We start from the raw sequence: 18,945 nt of genomic DNA on the forward strand, positions 1-18,945 counted from the left end.
AGTTCATTCTGCTGTGGCAACATCTGATAAATAAGGGACTGAGCCGAAGGAAAATGTATGAATGAAATTTGAATCTGGGATTTTTTTGTTTCGTTTTGTTTTTGGTGACTGGACAAGAATTTGGGAGGCATATTCACATAATCTGACACAATGACTGGTGTCCCTGTAGCCAACAAAGAAAAAACTATAGAAACCATCATAGAATTTGCTATGGTTATAATAGTAATTTATACTGGTTTTAATGGAAACTATATTAGTCATGTTGGGTCTCTTCTGGTGATTTGTTCCCCTTCAGTTCCCTTCAACCTTAACTGAATATGTCTCAGAACACATTATAAAGCATACGAATGTAGCGGATTTAATGGTTAATATTTGATGGTTAGTAATGTTTTTAATGATATTAGAAACCATTAGACTCTTCTGTGATGGTTTCGATATATTATTTTCAGCAGGGGAGGCAGAACCTGCTGCTATATCTTGTAATCTGAACCAGGAATTGATGTGATAAAAAATGATGGCACTCTGAATGTAATGAGACTATATTTGTGAATTTTGGTCAAAGCGTTCAGGACATATTCTTATTCTGTAATGAGGAAGTGAGCATGTTTTTCGGGGTTATTTTAGAACCTCCTATGGATAAATGACTAAGCACAATACACAGCAGTAAACGGTCAAACTACTTACTTCACAAACAACTGTGTTTATGACAATACATAGAAAAAAAAACATATATTTAAAAAATGCAAGTTTGTAACAAAGCAGCATGACAAGTTTTTTTAATGGCTAAGGGCGTACTCGCACTATGTACAGTTGCCTTGAACCGGGCCAAAGCCCGCATGTCCCCCCTCCCGTCTCCCCCAACGGCCCGCACTCACATTACATTCGGGCCTGGGCATGCTTACGTCATCGATGATGCGCTGTTCAGTAAGCGCTCTCGCTCAGCTTAGTGGAGATTTCTTTAGTTATATCATGTTAGTTGTTTGATATGCAGCGACATGCAGTGAAATATTTCGTTGAACAGATCAGCCACTTTTGACGCTCATAACAATCATAAAGTCCTCGTGCTGCTGGAGTTTTGCTGAAGGCGCAGAGCTTTCGTGCAATGAGAGGTTTGCGTCTTTAATAAACTATGACAGTTTGCATTCATTGAACAGTAAGAATGATTAATAAACGCATATGAAACAGTCCCTTAAAAGTCACGTCTCGCTTTCAGTTTCGGGCTTTTTGTACACAAGCGTACCGCGCCAAAGCCCAAGTGACCCGGGCTCTGGCACACCTCTTCCAACCGGGCCAGGGCCGGCCAAGTGAACCGTGCCTGAGCCCGATTCAGAGCACTCACACTTCTCAAACGATCCGGGAAAAGAGCCTGGGCACGGTTCGGATAGCATAGTGTGAGTAGGCCCTAAAAATCAATGGAAGTGAATGAGACCAGAAGTCTGAAGGCAATAAAGTTTGATTGGCTGTGCCCACTCATACATAAAAGAATAAGGTATATTTCTAAATATCTCCTTACCATTAGGTGGCAGAGCAGTGAAACTGTGCAGGCTGAAGTGTATGATTTTGCAAGCTTACCAACTAAGTCATGACGTATGAAATACTGTTTCCGGGATCAAGCCGCTACTCATTTGAATTGAGAAAATATTCATTTATGGCCACTTTTTAGTCATATCACACTTTAAAGTGAATTTTATATAAAATCAGTCTCTGGACTTGCTGCATCACAAATACAAAAATTTGAACAATTTCTAAAAAAATGAATCACTTTCTGGCCATCAGATAAAGTCTATATGTGTGTGTATATATATATATATATATATATATATATATATATATATATATATATATATATATATATATATATATATATATATATATATATATATATATATATATATATATATATATATATATATTTATGTATATATATATATATATGTATATATATATATATATATATTTATGTATATATATATATATATATATGTATATTTATGTATATATATATATATATATATATATATATATATATATATATATATATATATATATATGTATATATATATATATATATGTATATATATATATATATATATATATATGTGTGTGTATATATATATATATATATATATATATATATATATATATATATATATATATATATATATATACTGCAATCTTGATTTTTGAGTATTACATCACTTTGTAAACGTTTATTAATACTATTTGATGAGTCTTCTCATACAGTTTAATATAGTGCTTGGACCCGGAAGCCGCTTCGCGTGAGGTCACACTTAAGCGTTTATGTTTGCAAGTTATTTGAGAACAGTTGTACTAATCAACTTGAATTCCATCACTATTTGTTCAAATCTGATGATCATCTAGATGGAAACTTAGTGAAAAATCAGACAAACAGCCTACAGTAGAAGGACTTCGATAAAGTGGGTTTTTCAAAACATTCAAAATGGCAGAAAAAAAAATTTATGACAGAAAATGTACGTCTAGGATTCAATCGAATCGGCATGAGCTCAGGAATCCAAGGGAGACAAATAGCTTCTAGCCCTTAGGGTTCAAAAATTATCAGCATGAAAGTGAGCAATATTTGGGCACCTACTTAATATTTAAAGATCCTATGAAGTGCTCTGAAATGTGCATTTTTTTTATTTGATGTTTGACGTAATCTGAATAATGAAAAGAGAGTGGGCCAGGGTAGCTCCTCACCTTTTAAAAAAAGAGCCAATAGGGTTTAGTTATCACAGTTCTGCCAGTAAGTGTGGTTGAGCTCAAGCACATCAAATAAAAAGCAAATGAGAAGCTTCTTGAAGGAGGCTAGACATATCAGATACTATAGAGCATTTGATTGGTCAAGATTTGAAGAGAAACTGAAGTATAAAAAAAATTGTTGATCAATTTAGGCAGAAGTGACTGCAAGCTTTAGATCATGGGTCTCAAACTCGATTCCTGGAGGGCCGCAGCTCTGTGTTGCTCCAAACCTAATCAAACACAGCTGATCCAACTAATCAAGGTGTTCAAGACTACTAGAGACTATTAAGCAGGTGTGTGTTGGAGGTGGTTGGAGCTAAGCTATGCAGAGCTGCGGTCCCCCAGGAATCGAGTTTGAGACCATTGCTTAAGATCAGGGGTGTCCAAACTCAGTCCTGGAGGGCCGGTGTCCTGCAGATTTTAGCTCTAACTTGCCTCAACACACCTGCATGGATGTTTGTAGAAAGCCTAGTAAAGCTGCGGTCACACTTCACTTTTCTTCCCATAGACTTCCATTCATACGCACGCGAATGCGTCAGACCGGAAACGCAAGGTCATGCATCAAGTTTCGCAGGCTGCTGCGGTGCAAAGTTCAAGCTTGGTGAACTTTGACCTGCGAAATCGCATTACTTGACTGCGTGAGACCAATCGAGTATCAAAACATGACCTCTCTGGACAGAAATTTAAAACATGGAGCAATCGCTGGCTTTTTTAATTACTAAACATCTTGTTTAATCCCGCCCCTTTTCGCAGCGCTGTACGACAGAATTTCGCACACACAAAGCCTAGTGTGACCGCAGCTTAAGAGCTTGATCAGCTGGCCCAGGTGTGTCTGATTGGGGTTGGAACTAAACTTAGCAGGACACCAGCTTTCCTGGGGTCCATTCTTCGTACCTCGCTTAAATGATCTAAGATGATTTGGCAGATACTGGATCTTTTAATCTTGATAACTGATCTCTGGCTAATTTGGTTCTTCAAACAAGTTCGTGAATCAGATTAAAATGTCTGGATAAACTGATCTGAGGAAAAAATCTAACGATTCTCGAAATCATGATCAGCAATGCAATGATTGGCTGACGGCACAGCAGCGTAATGACATCATCTGATTAATGATCAATTATCCATGTGAGCTAAATTACATAAAATTCGTAGTAAATGGTTTGTTAAATATGATACACAATAACTTTGCACCTTTGTTGTGGGCTGCATGCTTTACCCTTTCATGTGTTAAGAGTTTTGAGCAATTTATTTAGTTTTACAGTTAGAGCGGATTTTCTTTATTATAGTTGCCCAAATAGTTTCTTAATCAGTGTAAAGAATAACTGGATGTTTACAAAAGCATTTTGATATTGGTAAAGGCGTCTGCAACGTTTGTAAAGCATCAAATCACCATCATATTAACTGTCAAAACATGTTCATGACTGCATAAATGTATAATTGCTCAAAAACTAAAAAAAAAAAAAAAAAGTCGTCAGCGCCAATAGCCTAGTGGTTAGGTGCGCTGACATAAAGCACCATGGTGCTCACAGCGACCCGAGTTCGATTCCCGGCTCGAGGTCCTCTGCCGACCCTTCCCCTCTCTTTGCTTCCAATACTTTTCTGTCTGTAACCTTAACTGCCCTATCCAAATTAAAGGCGAAAACCCCCTAAAAAATAATTATAAAAAATAAAATTAAATTAAAAAGTCACATATTGTGCATGTCTATCGTACAGAAATTGTAGTAAAGCGATCTAAAAAGTTAATATCAATAAATTTTCTCTTTAAACCACCAGGTGGCAGTCTTTGTACTTTTACCAATAGTTTTACTAATATATATAGTAGTTACTAATAGTAGTTAATAATAGTTTTACTAATAGTTTTACTAATATATATATATATATATATATATATATATATATATATATATATATATATATATATATATATATATATATATAGTGAAAAATATTTTATATTATCTATTTTATAGAACTACTACTGTAAGAAAATATCAGAATTCGACCCGATCTAGTCCTGTTTATATAAAATAAACCTGCTCCCTAGCAGGTTTGAGCTACCAGAACTGTTGCTATGACAACAACTCTCAAATCAGTTTTGAAGAATGAAACAATCCTGGATCGTGTCAAATCGTCAATAACCAAATCCAGCTAATAGAGTAATCCACGTACTAAGAACGGACCCCTGGACCGAGTTTGGGCACACCTGCTTTAGATGTTTATATCAGTTTAATATTCTGTAAACGGGAATTTTGATACCTTTTTGGAGCGCGCTAGCTAACAGACATCTTTAAAACTAACAGACTGAAACTAACATCTAAAATGTTTCATTATAATTTCACGAGACCTTTATAACAATAATAATACAGTTTATTCTGTGTAAATGTGTGAACAAATATGAAATGCATTCTGCTGTATAATTTCAATCAAATACTATAAATGCATTTTGCCAAGGTTTTGATATTGATACACAGAGGAAGCAAGAGTTGAGCTTTTAAAAGAGACTGTGCATCAGCATTATTCTGTTTTTAATCTCCTTTGATCTTCATATTTGCATTAAGCATCTTCTTACAGCATCACCACTTACCAGCAATTGAGAATTCTAACCTACAATCAAAGACCTCATGTTTATCACATGTTATGTTTATCAAAGTCAGCTCAGTTTGGACATTTACGGAGCAAACATTAACACCTTGGCATGACTGCAGTCCTTTTGAATCACAGAAAATAAGGATTTGTAACTAAAAGGAGCCAAACTTGTAGATTAATAAACTTTTTTGGTCTTTCTTTAGAATGCCGATTCACATCTGATAGGTGGTCGCTTTGAGGAAGCAGCATGTCTGTGGCAGTTTTCAGCTTTAATTTCACGAGGTAAGAAGAGAATCTCGCTCTGCAGCTGAAAAGCATTTGTCTTTATAAAGCATTAGAGCAACAGCTGTGATGCAGATTTCCTCCAGTCATGAAGAGCAACACTGTCCTCTACTGGCTGAACACTGCATTACAGGCAGCTTAGGACAGTATCTGCTTGCTACAAGATAATGTGGTGAAAGGTTGACTGCCAAAAACACTCCCAGGTCATAATTTTTTTCCGAAAGTGAAATTATAAGGTATGTTTTAAGAACATAAATACACACTACCATTCAGAAATTCAGCATTGGTCTAGTATTTTCTACTAACTAATGCTGAATTTAAAAAAATATTTATAGTTGAAGTCAGAATCATTAGCTGCCCTGTTTATTTTTTTCCCCAAGTTCTGTTTAAATAGAAAGATTTTTGATACAAATTTCTAAACATAATAGTTTTCATAACTAATTTCAAATAACTGATTTCTCTTTGCCATGATGACAGTACATAATATTTGACTAGATATTTTTCAAGACACTAATATTGAGCTTAAAAGTGCAATTTAAAGGCTTAACTAGGTTTATTAGTTTAACTAGGCAAGCTAGGGTAATAAGGCAAGTCATTGTATAGACCATTTCAATGTGGTGATGCCACTGGCCCAGGAACATTTCCTGTTTATTGTCAAACTATTTCAGAACTGTAAATAAAAAAAGGCAATCCAATCAGAACTTTACATTAAAACGGCTATCATAACATTATTTATCAATATGTCAAGCTTTTTTGTATTCCCAAAAGCTATGGAAATCAAAAATGTATGACAGGAAACATGTTAAGACCGTTGTTATTGTTTACATCCCTGGCCTATGACAATTACTTGTTCTGTGGACAATCAAAAAATCTATATTGCTGAAGAGGGCTGATAATATTGACTTTAAAATGGTTTAAAAAAATACAATTAAATGAGACTTTCTTCAGAAGAAAAAATAATATAGGAAATACTGTGAAAAATTTCTTGCTCTGTTAAACATCATTTGAAAAATATTTGAAAAAACAATTGACAGGAGGGCTAACCATTTTGACTTCAACTGTATATTTACTTGTATAAGTAAAAGTAAATGTGCCAAAATCTTCAATGTATAGGTCATTTTTGTTGCAAATTGTCTAATAGCTGCACTGTAAAATAATTATTATTTTATGTTTTTAACAGCCGTTAAATTACAAAATATACAGTAAAAATAACATATTAAATAACAGAAATTTACCGTAAAATAACAAATGTTAAATGACAGAAATTTGCTGTTAAATAACATACATTAAATTACAGAAATGTACCATAAAATAACAGATGTTAAATTACATACATTTACTGTAAAATAACAGATGTTAAATTATAGAAACATACTGCAAAATAACAGACGTTAAATTATAGAAATTTACCGTAAAATAACGCCCTTTAAATTACAGAAATTTATTGTGAAATAACAGACGTTAAATTACAGAAATTTACTGTAAAATAACAGATGTTAAATTACAGAAATTTACCATAAAATAACACCCTTTAAATTACAGAAATTTACCATAAAATAACAGACGTTAAATTACACAAATTTACCATGAATTAACAGATGTTAAATTACAGAAATTTACCATGAATTAACAGATGTTAAATTACAGAAATTTACCATAAAATAACAAATGTTAAATTACAGAAAATTACTGAAAATTTAAATTTAAGGAAATTTCTGTAATTTAACGTCTGGTATTTTATGGTAAATTTCTGTAATTTAACGGCCGTTATTTTACTTTTTTTTTCGGCACGTACCCCAGCGTAAAATGTAAAATAACTTTTTTTTTACAGTGTGTGTTCTTAGTAACAAGTAACAAAAACAAAGAGCTGCTGTTAAATGGAGTAGTGTTTATTGCTGATTAGAAGTTGAATATATATTTATATATACAGTTGCATACATTGTAAAACCAAAGATCCCATACCGTGGAATATGAGATGAAGGAATGAATGAATGTTTCCACACTCGCTGTGTGGTAATGAACTGTAATTTTATCAAACACTGCTGATTGTCTTTGTGGCACAATGTAATACTGCAACTCAACAATAACGCTGCAAAACTACCTGTATTTTTAGGGTCTGGGTCGTAATTAAAACGGCACTGATTTATTTTATATATTTGTGAATAAAACCAGCATTAGCAGTATTGCCAAGCTTAGATTTTTAAATAGATAAAATCAATGTAAATTGAAAGTTGCAATATTTTGTGGAATCAATAAAAACAGCAAGTCCCTTATGTTCATTAATTAAAAAAATAAAATAAAATAGCAGCAAGTGAAAAAAATTAAATAAAAAGAAAACACCAAATCTCAAGTTAAACATGAACTAAATGAGCTGCAAATTCTGTAAAAGTGCCTTTTATTTTCTTATTACAACACTAGTAAAGATTTATTATTTGCATTGATGTGCAATTTGATGTTTTCGTATATTACTGCTTTTAAAAGGGATAGTTAAAATTAAAATGTGCTGTTAATTTACTCACCCTCACGTCATCTATGTTTTTTCCAGTGGTCCTTGATGATTCATATGATGCATGTCAACAAATATCAGTACTTTGGGAGTGTAAAAACGTAAAAACGAAACATACAGGCAAAACAAAATTATTACATATGGCTCCTGGAGATACAAGAGGTCTTGTAAAGTAAACTGATTGGCCTGTGCAAGAAACTCAACAATATTTATAGCATAATTTTACTGAAGTATAAACGACCTGTTGCATAACGACTTATTTGAAACATTAATGAAACACTCTACTTTTACAAGTATCATGTAGTTTTACTATATTTTAATCCATTCGTTCGATCGCCGTGGTCTGGCGAGAGCACTTTTAGCTTAGCTTAGCATAAATCATTGAATCGGATTAGACCATTAGCATCTCAAAAAATTCAAAAGAGGGTTTCGATAATTTTGGTATTTTAAACTCGACTATTCTGTGGCTACATTGTGTAATAAAAGCAAATGAAAATGAAAATGGCTATTTTCTAAGTCGATATAACTAGGAACAATACTCTCATTCCTGCATAATAATCAAAGAACTTTGATGCCGTACAATAGCCGTATCAATAGTGTCAGACACAATGATATTACGCAGCACTTAAATAAAGACTACAGAAATTTCAAGCTTTAAATAGCAAAACTATCAAAACTTTTTTTGGTAATCCAACTTTGAGCAAGATGCTAATGGTCTAATCTGATTCAATAGTTTGTGCTAAGCTAAATTAAGCTTAAAGTGCTTTTAACAGACCTGGAGATCAGTTAAATTGGATTCAAAAACTAAAAGGTTTATCAATAGATGATTTGTAAAATGAGCCAATTACAAATTTGTAAAATGATACTATTAAAATGAGTAAAATGAGCCTATTAAAAGCGTATAAAATAATCTGTAAAATGAGCCCATTAAAAAATGGAGTATTCATTTAAAAATTTTAACATTTTGCTAAACAAAATGCCATAATTGGTCAGAAAGCTTGCTCTCTTGACCTTTGGAAACCAATTGGCTCTGGATAATATGTAATAATGTAGTAAATCATGTTAAATTTCACTGATCATTTCTTTTTATAAGACCTCAATGGAGCATCAGGAGCAAACATCCTTTTGTTTTGCCTGTGCATGTTCTCCTGGTAGCCATCAACTCGCATTTCATGAATCGCAATTTTAGCTAAAAATGGTCATAATGTTCTACTGAAGACCAAAAAAAAAAAAAATCTTGGATGGCCACCAGCTGTACAAAAAGCTAATGTGGTTTAGCTTTCCCTTTTAACGTAATTGTGTCAGCTTGATACCCAGCAATAGTACAATGATCTCTGCTCTACTGTAATGTAGTATTTGAGGAAGGACGTCACAGCTCTGTATATTGAGATGAATGCCTAAACTGGCGATAGAGGTCATTAAACCCGAGTCGTTCCTGCAGAACCGTCAGTAGCTGCCTCACAATACGCTCAAACTAAAGATGACCACGAAGCCCACATGTGCGTTAATATTCTAGACTCGGCCGTACGCATGGAAAGGGATGAGTTGGCGTCAACATCCAAATCTCTTGGTGAACAGCGGAAACTCTAGTTTCGTTTTCTTCCCTTTTCGTCAAGTTTTGTAAGATCTACCGTTCACATGGCTGAACCTTGAGCATCTCGTTTGAGGCAGTCATCGGTTACGCCCTGCGATGCCAGTTCTGAGAGCACATTGTCCAGGTAGTTTGGGTCAGGGTAGCCATGGCCAGACACATTGGACATCATCTCGGTCTTGTGGTGGATCTCGTTCCATATGACGGTGTCAGGCTCGCCTGTGGTGCTGGAAGTGCCCACGGTGAAGATGAGACGCCGCGTCCATGCCACTTTCAACAGCTCCAGCACCTGCAGATGGTAAACATGAACGTAATAAACAGCCTCAGGTTTAAGGGTTCACCCAACAAGGGCAATTCTGTTATTGATGTTGTTCTAATCCCCTTAGAGTTCCTTCATCTTCAGTTGAAATATTTTAGACCAGTGTTTCTCAACCACGTTCCTGGAGGACCACCGGCTCTGCACATTTTCCATGTCTTCTTAACCAAACACACCTGATTCAGATTAGGGATGCTCAAAATAATCGATTAACCGTTAACCGAAAGGGTGCGTTTGTAACCGATTAATGCTATCAGTTAAACGATTAAAATTATTATTTTGTATATTTTTAGTTTGGCTGCATAAGGGGCCGATTGAATGCGCCTTTGCGTTAAGAGGGGCATCTTTTGCACGAGGCTCATCCCAGAGCAGCAGTTTGTGTTGTCAAGACAACTACAGAGAACTTTTAAAGAGCATGGTTTCCGCTACATTCATTCTTCCATGGCGGGGACCAAAATGCATCTCGCCACGGCTACATTACCCATTCAAAACATTCAGTTATTGTTGTTGTTTTTAATAGCAGATTATAATCGCACCAAAACGTATTAAAAGGTAAGTGAATTATAACAGCGCAAACTTTTCTGTAACCGTATAGTGCTGTGCGCTATCTGTTTAATTCTTTGGCGTTACGTGCTGACTGACTGACTGACAGGTGCGCGATGCGTGAGGCCAGCAAACACAACGAAGCGTTTAGTTAAGATGAACACAGTTTCTATAGTTATACTTTATTTATAGATAAAGTATGAGTCTGCATATAATCACTCTATCTTGCTGGAGTTTATAGCTGTTTCGCTTTACTCCAGGACGCATTAACACCGCTCTGAAGGTCTAATCGCTGTTTTAAGTTATCCAGAGCTGTATGAATTTACAAATCTTGAATATCACAATAGTATTAAATATTACAACTGTAACAACACAGACAGCAACACTTATGCACCATCGAGACCCAGCTGATTCAGTCGTTTCATAAGAGGACCGCGCTTCTTCTCTACTTTTTTCCTTGTCAACATATAAAGGCAGGTGCGCCTCGCGTTTTTGGAATGAAAAAAGCTTGTTAGCTGTGTCGGCCACTTGTTCAACTGCAAGACATACTTAACTAGCGGGACGATAACTTATAACCCGTGGCTACAGACACATTTGCCAAAGAAGCAAAATGGAAGAAGAATATTGCTGTTTGAAACAGACGTGTTGATACCAAACCAGCGCTGATGTTGACCTGGATCTGCGTCATAAGCGCAACAAATAGGCTTTACCTTTTATTTTACAGCTTATAAAGCATGTATGCACATTAATGCAATATCATATTTAAACAACAAAACTGTTTACAAAAAGTCAACATATGCGCGCGTTGTTGTCTTTTCATCACGCAGCGCGCGCACTTGAACCGCGAGGGAGAGAGAGGAAACCAAGACATAATCTTTAAAATAATGATTTCTATTAAAAATGTAAAAAAGTTTTTGTGATTATAATAATAACAGCGGGGCATTAAATAAATGCATATTTTCCATGGAGCGAGCGATTTAAGCAAGAAGTCTGCTATTTTTATTTGACGGAAGACAAAAATATGATTGGAAAAAAACAGCCTATGCCGGTTATTAAAAATAATCAGTCAGTGTTTTCGATTTGTAATATAAATTAATTATTTAAGTGGAAAATAATTTAGGGCAGTCGTATTTATTTTATTCATTTTATTTAGTTTATTCTGCTCTTCTGTGCTAAACACTGCAGGTGCGTGAAAATGCTCTGTTGTATTGTTCTATTATTAATATGCTAGCATATAAAAATAAATCAGTATTTTAAAATGCAATATTTATTGAGTCAGACACAAAATAGACACGTCAATTTGTTTAATATAAAATTAATAGTAATCTGACCAGTTAACCGTTAATAACCGATTAATGAGCGGCGGTTGTCGGTTAGCAAAATTAACCGAAATGAGCATCCCTAATTCAGATCATTAGCAGAGCCTGAAACACCTGTATGGGTGTGACCGGCAAAGGAAACATACAAAATATGCAGTGTTGGTGGTCCTCCAGGAACGTGGTTGAGAAAAACAGTTTTAGATAAAATCTGAGTCACAAACTAAGTAATTTCTCTAGATAATTGTTGTGCAATAAGGTTTAGCGTTACTAACGATCGAGGAGACACACCTGAGCTGTACTTCCACAGAATTCCTTCAAAGAAAGAACAACCATAAAGAAAAAAAATTGATGGATTTGTGCCTAATGGTAGCATCATTGACCCATAACAGTCTACATGTAAATACCAGTGAGTTTGTATGCTTTTTAATCAGTTTCTATTCTAATTTGCAGGTTAAGTGCAATTAAAGTATAAATTGAAATGCAAAGTCAAAGTATAAATAGCAGAAGTAAAGGAATAGATTTTCCCTACCAGCAAATGTTAATCAACGTAAAAGGAACCAACACCAAATATAAAAGCAGACACTTACGTGCTAAAACGTGGTCACCAATAAATAATTCACTCAGGAATTTCCAAAAGATAACGTTAGATGTAAGAATTGAAAAATCGGACAGGAATATGACGTTTTAAATTACTTTAAATGGTTACGGGTGGATTATATGTATCGCAAGGGCCTTCAATTTACAGTTTGTAATCATATCTCAGCTCTGTTGATATGTTATCCAAATATTTGTAGCAGATGGAAATATGACCAGTTTGTGCTGCATTTCTCAGTGTAGATCTCAGTGTAGCTTCCATTACAGCCCATTATTTTTTTGCCTGCCAGGTCTCCATAAAGGTCACATGACTGAAAACTATTGACAGATAGCAACATTCAGAAAAGAAATCATAAATGTGGTCACCTTAAGTGGTTCAACTGTAATCAAATAAAGCTGTAAAAACAACTTTGTATGACTGTAGGTGCGTCCCAATCGCACACATTGAAATATTATTTTTATTCTAAAAGAATAAGCGAACTTTAAATGCCCGGATGATGCACTTATTCAACCGTGTAAAATGGTAGACACTTCACACACTCTCAATGGCTGCAGATTTGCTCAAGTAGCGGAATGGACGGAGCTATGGAGCGCAGAGGTTGAATAACCTTATTTATTTTGGATTGTGAAAGCAAAATTCTCCTCGAGAGTGATTATGCTGCCTCCTGACGATGAATGCGGTTATACTTATGGCAGGTACTACTTGGTCATTTATTTCACTAATTTCTTTTGGGAAATGGTTTGAATTTCCGGTTAGTAAAAAAAACCCCTTTGACGTTCCATTTGGGACAACACTACATTCATATACTACGCTGTTGAGTGTATAGTGCATAGTGTTTCATTTGGGACGCAGTGTCTGTCTTCTGCATCAGAAGACATACACTGTTTACTACAAGCAATACAATGTTTGTGTGTGGCTCTGCTGATTTCATGGCAACTACGGCATGGTCAACGAGCACAGTGACTTGTCGCAGAAGCAAGGTTATTGTTTTGCATCTTTAAATTTGTTTTTATTTTGATATTTAGGAATTTGCTGTAAATTTCAGCTTAATTTTAGCTTGTTTAATCAATGGTTGTGTTCATTTTAGTTTAGCTTTTATTTAGTAAACACATTTCTATTTAGTTTTTATACATTTTACTTTCAGTTTTATTACTTATAGCAGAGATAACAGAACATGTCCAGTGTCAACCAATGCAACGTTTGATGTTTGCACAGCTGAAATGAAATTTCAACAATTTGAACAATTATTCGAACACTGAACCCAAAACCACACAAATGAAACGAATAAAGAAAAAAAAAAGACCCCCAAAAAAGATCATTTATCATGTATATCTAGTTAAACATGCCTAATACACTTTTTTTGTAAATGAAGACACATTTTATACTGTATTTATATAAAAAATATGTTTTTGTATATAATAATTAGCTTGATTGATGGGTTTGACTGTAAAAGCACCATCATCACATAATTTGATTTGACAATGTTTTTGTTTTGTTTTTCCTGAAGTGCACTCAAATTTCATCTAAAATATCTTAATTTGTGTAATGAAGATGAATGAATGTCTCGGGGGATTGGAAAGAGGAGTATGGTGAATATTAAATATAACCACATTTCATTTTTGAGTGAACGAACCCTTTGAAGTAAACACAGTTTCCTCTCACAGAGAGAAACACAAACCTGCACAAAGATCAAGATAAACCATTAATGCTGAGCAAGACCTGGGCCTGGAGCCAATATATGCTACGTTTCTTTTGCTACATTGCTGCAGTGAATAGGGATTCATTTTTCTTGCAATGCTGTTAAAAACTTCAGAAGCTCCGGGGTTCATTGTGTGATCTAACCCTTTATAATGAACTTCGATAAAGGTTACAAAAACAAGAAATTACATTCTGTGGAAATTGAAAGTTCATAAAAGTTCATAAAAAAAAGTAGATAAATGTGCTTAAAAACATTGTTTTAAAGGTTGGAGTATATTCAAGCTGACCATATTGACCATAGCTTCTGAAGGGAATGACACAACATGGCTGAACAACAACAACAAAAGGCCACGTTCGCTATTAGGATGCTGTTAATTTTTTGCTAATGTACATATTTTAAGACAGTTAAAACTTAAATAGATAGTAGTTCCCTACAAAAAAAGACCAGCAATTTGTAATATTCTTTCATCACTGAATGTCTAACATTTTCAAACGTCAATAAGTCAATAAAATCATAACATCTGTTCAGAAAACATGGATTAAACTGCTGCATTCAAATGGATTACCTTATTATTGGTGTCACTTGTAGAATCTCAAAACCGTTTATTACTTATAGACAAAAATAATGAGCAATAAAATGTTTTTAAGCTGGTAAACGCAGATAGGGTTTTGTTGAAAATTGCTAAAATGACTTGAGAATGAGTTGAAAATTATAATCGGTAACTTTGTGCCTGTCATCATCCTGTGTTTATTGTATCTCTGTTTCTTGTATAATTATAAACACCATTTAATTTGTTGTCCTTCTACACCAAAAGCTGAACTTTTTTTTTATTCCAAGCCCATAGCAGCTAGATTAATGTTTGTAACAAAAACAAATATATTTATAAATTTCCACAACTTTTGCATATTCATTGAAAATCTAGGTCTGTATGAACCACTGAAGCTTAAAAATGTTGACATTCAATGGAATATAGATAACGGAATATCATTAACATGCAAAAAATTATAATAATAATAGTTTTATATATACATACATAGACACGTCTGTGCCTAAATCAATTAAAAAAAATTCAGCTGACCATAAATTTAAATACCTAGAAATTACTTTTATTATATCTTTTTTTTCATCCTCACTGCGTACTGAACAACTGAAAGCTAATTGGTTTCCTTTGTGCATCATATATCATTAATCACACTATTGACAGTGGACAATGGAACTTTTCACTGGTGAAATTTCCAAATTAAGCTGCATCTTTAGTTGAAAGTATATGCAACACACCGGTCCTACTGCACCCACCCAGAGCTGGGATCAAACCAGAGATACTTTGCATTGGAGTCGGTTGCTCAAACAAGGAGATCAAAGACCATGGCATCTAGTGTCTGTCGCTAGGGCACCTTTAGAGGTCAGAGAAGTGAGGTTTACCTGCACAAGACTTCACAGCTGGCCTTATTTACACTCACCCCCTTAAACCTCACTCCAAACCTAGATGAGCCCCTAAGTGTAAGCTCACCAGTCCTACTGCCCCCAACCCGCTCAGAACTGGGATAGAACCAGCGATTCTTTTCATGGGAGTCAGTTCACTGGCCTCCTTTGCACCCGGCCCCCACCCCCCCAAAACCTCACTCCCATCCAGGACGAGCCCCCAAGTGTAACTCACCAGTCCTATTGCACCCAACCCGTTCCAAGCTGGAAGCAAACCAGCGATCCTTTTCATGGGAGTCGGCTGCTCTAACAAGGAGGCCAAAGACTATAACCTCCAGCGTATGTCGCTCGAGCACCTTTAGAGGTCAGAAGAGTGAGGTTTACCTGCACAACACTTCACTAGCTGGCCTCCTTTACACTCATCAACGTCCTGTTATCTTATTTCATTTACATTGTTTGCTGATTTTACTGAACAAAATTAGCATAAGCCTAGAATTTAGTGTAAGTGGGTGCTACTTTGCCTAATGGTCAATGCTGTAAGTGACTGTTTTATCATCAATAACGTTTTTTCACAAATGTTAATGTTACTAACTCAGCACAAAAGTTCGTAACATACAAAAACTTAAAAAATCAAAATCTTACCAATAAAATATTATGCCTTTATGCCTTGTTTTCTATTTACTACACCCGTACGCAGCGCAAGTCCAGCATCTTCAGATTGACTTTAGTCTTGACTAGTGCGGCTGAATGATTTTTGTCCTGAGAGCCCTGTACAAATATGGCAGCGGTATTGAAGCATTCTCGGGGTCTGTATGCATTATCTAATGTATATATCTATGAGACAAGTGAGAGTTACCTGCATAGCACTTCGCTAGCTGCCCTCCATTACATATATATATCCAAATTTTAAGTTGCAACAAAATTATAAGGACAAATATATTCCCATCCACGGCTCTATAAATCAACCTAGTTGATTAGCCTGCTGTACTTTTTTAATGGCATTTAATGGCATTTTGGTGTCTGTGTGTGAATGTGTGTGAAACAATTGCTTGTTTGAGCAAGGCACGGCACTGGAAGTGTTGATTCAGAAACTGATTGGTAATTGAACAGGTTTAATGTGTGAAAGTGGCTAGTGATTCAATATTGTGACAAACAAGCATAGCATGAATCTTGATTTGAAGTAGGTCAATTCCCTCTATTACCTTTCTGCCTTTGTCATTGTCAGGAAGGAAACAGAAGCGAGGGAATCCTCTGCATGTGTACTGCTGTCCCGGGTTTGGGTGTTCAGGACCCTGCAGTCAAAAAGTGCATTAAGATGATGAGCACTAAAAGCAGCCGAGGCAAGGACAAAAGCATTTTTCACAGACTGGAATGAGTCGTTATGACTACAACAAACACTCAAGTCAGTCTGCAGGATGAAAACATTTGGCTGGTTCATGTCGACCTCTAGCACTTCTTTCAGTTTGTTTATTCACCTTTCTAAAAGGGTTATTGTTAAAGACGTTCATGCATATATACGATCTGTGAAGTCTCAGACTAAAGTTTCAAATCTAAAAAGATATTCTTAAAGGAGTCCACAGAAAAATGAAAATTACCCAAATTTACTCTCTTGCAAGGTATATACAGTAATCATAGAGTTAGCATTGGCTTAGATGAGGTCTTAAAATTTACCAATATGATTTTTCTTGACCAACTGCAATAGTTTACTAGCAAATTAGCTGATCCCAATACCATTTTGTGCTTTTTATATATATATATAGTTTAGAATTTTATAAACCAGAAACATTCAATAAAATATTAGTGTTTGACAAAAGATTGTATCTGCTTCTCCACAGGCTGAACTATCTGAAGTGACTTAAAATTAGAGGCAATCATTGCACTTTCATCATGAACCACAGGAAGATTTAACATACATTAGTGTGTGCAGTTAGTGATTAAAAAGATTGGAACATTCCAAAATATTAAGTAAAAAAACAATCAGTTTTTGTGAAATTATGCTACATAAAACATATTTGTCCTAAACTAAAACAGCCTCCGGCGCCTAGACTGCAGCTCAGCACAAGACGTTGGCCAGAGGAGAAATGGTCGTGCCCAACTGAGCCTGGTTTTGGGAATTTTTAATTCTTCACTTTCGCCAATTGGCGAAGTTCTTTCCTCGCTGCTGTCGCCATTGGCTTGCATGGTTCGGGATCTGTAAAGCTGTGCATCGATGGATTACTCTTCAGTGTTTGGACTCTCAGTAGTGAATATTAAACCACACTGAACTGAGCTAAACTGAACTGAACTTAAACACTGAAAACTGAACAACACTGTTTCAATTTACTATGATCTTCTATGTGAAGCTGCTTTGACACAATCTACATTGTAAAAGTGCCATACAAATAAAGGTGAATTGAATTGAACATACTGATTAAAAGTGCTTATTTGCTTTCATCCAGTAGGTGGCGCCTAAACAACAGCAAGAATAATGGCATTTCCTTGGTTACTGCTGTAAACCAAGCAGTGTGTCCATCAAATCTAAAACAATTTTATCATCAACCTTATAAGCTAAGCAGCATCCCAACATTTGTCTCTTAAATTCAGGCAAACATTCGCATACAACTATACAACGTATAAATCAAAAATGTCATTCGAGACTTTTTAAGGGCCTTAAATTTCTCTAAATAGATTAATTAACTTTAAGACACTATGGAGACCCTGATATGACTAGCGTTGTGACTATACTGGAACTTGGTACCAATCGATACTGAAGTTTAAAAAACGTCAATTTCCCGCTAACACTTAAACAGCGCTGATTTGCCATTGTCACGTGCTCAACAAAAATGACTATGATTGGCCGTGAAGGTCATTAGCTCACCGCTGTTTACTGATTGTAACCACAGCAACAAGGACACTGGAGTGTTTTAAGGCCACGTCGATCAGCTGGTTTGTCTATAAGCTGACATACAAGCGATCCGCTGATGAATCTTGGCTTTAGTACGCTCCAGTGTCCCTGCATCTGTGGTTACATTCAGTAAACAGCGGTGAGTTCGGTGAACTGATGACCTTCACGGCCAATCAGTCATTTCTGTTGAGCACGTGAACACAACAGCAAATCAGCAGTGTTTAAGAACCTTCTCAACAGTGCTCAAATGTTAGCAGGAAATGGGCGTTTTTTAAATGTCAGTACAGATTGCTACCGAATTCCAGTATTGTGCAACCCTAGATACGACTTTCTTCTGTCAGACAAACACAGTCTGAGAAGTTTAACATTTTTCCTGGTTCTTCCATGCTGTATAGTGTTGGGTAGTGTCCATTTATTTGAAGCTTCTAAGAGCATAAACTCA

At 35.4% G+C, this 18,945-nt stretch overlaps 1 protein-coding gene across 2 annotated transcripts in view; it reads right to left on the bottom strand.

Annotated features, from left to right (window-relative positions):
- Positions 1-7,496: 7,496 nt before the first annotated feature.
- dtx2 (deltex 2, E3 ubiquitin ligase) overlaps positions 7,497-18,945 on the bottom strand; it is a 51,891-nt gene continuing 40,442 nt past the window's right edge. For both annotated transcript variants that reach the window (XM_056458538.1, XM_056458537.1), the window contains 2 exons: positions 16,822-16,911; positions 7,497-10,014 (listed from right to left, as the gene is read on the bottom strand). In XM_056458538.1, coding sequence (XP_056314513.1) covers positions 9,769-10,014; positions 16,822-16,911 — 336 coding nt within the window. In that variant the 3' untranslated portion in view covers positions 7,497-9,768. The remainder of the gene's footprint in view (positions 10,015-16,821; positions 16,912-18,945) is intronic.

This window comes from Danio aesculapii, chromosome 5, assembly GCF_903798145.1.
Source record: "Danio aesculapii chromosome 5, fDanAes4.1, whole genome shotgun sequence".
NCBI lineage: Eukaryota > Metazoa > Chordata > Actinopteri > Cypriniformes > Danionidae > Danio > Danio aesculapii.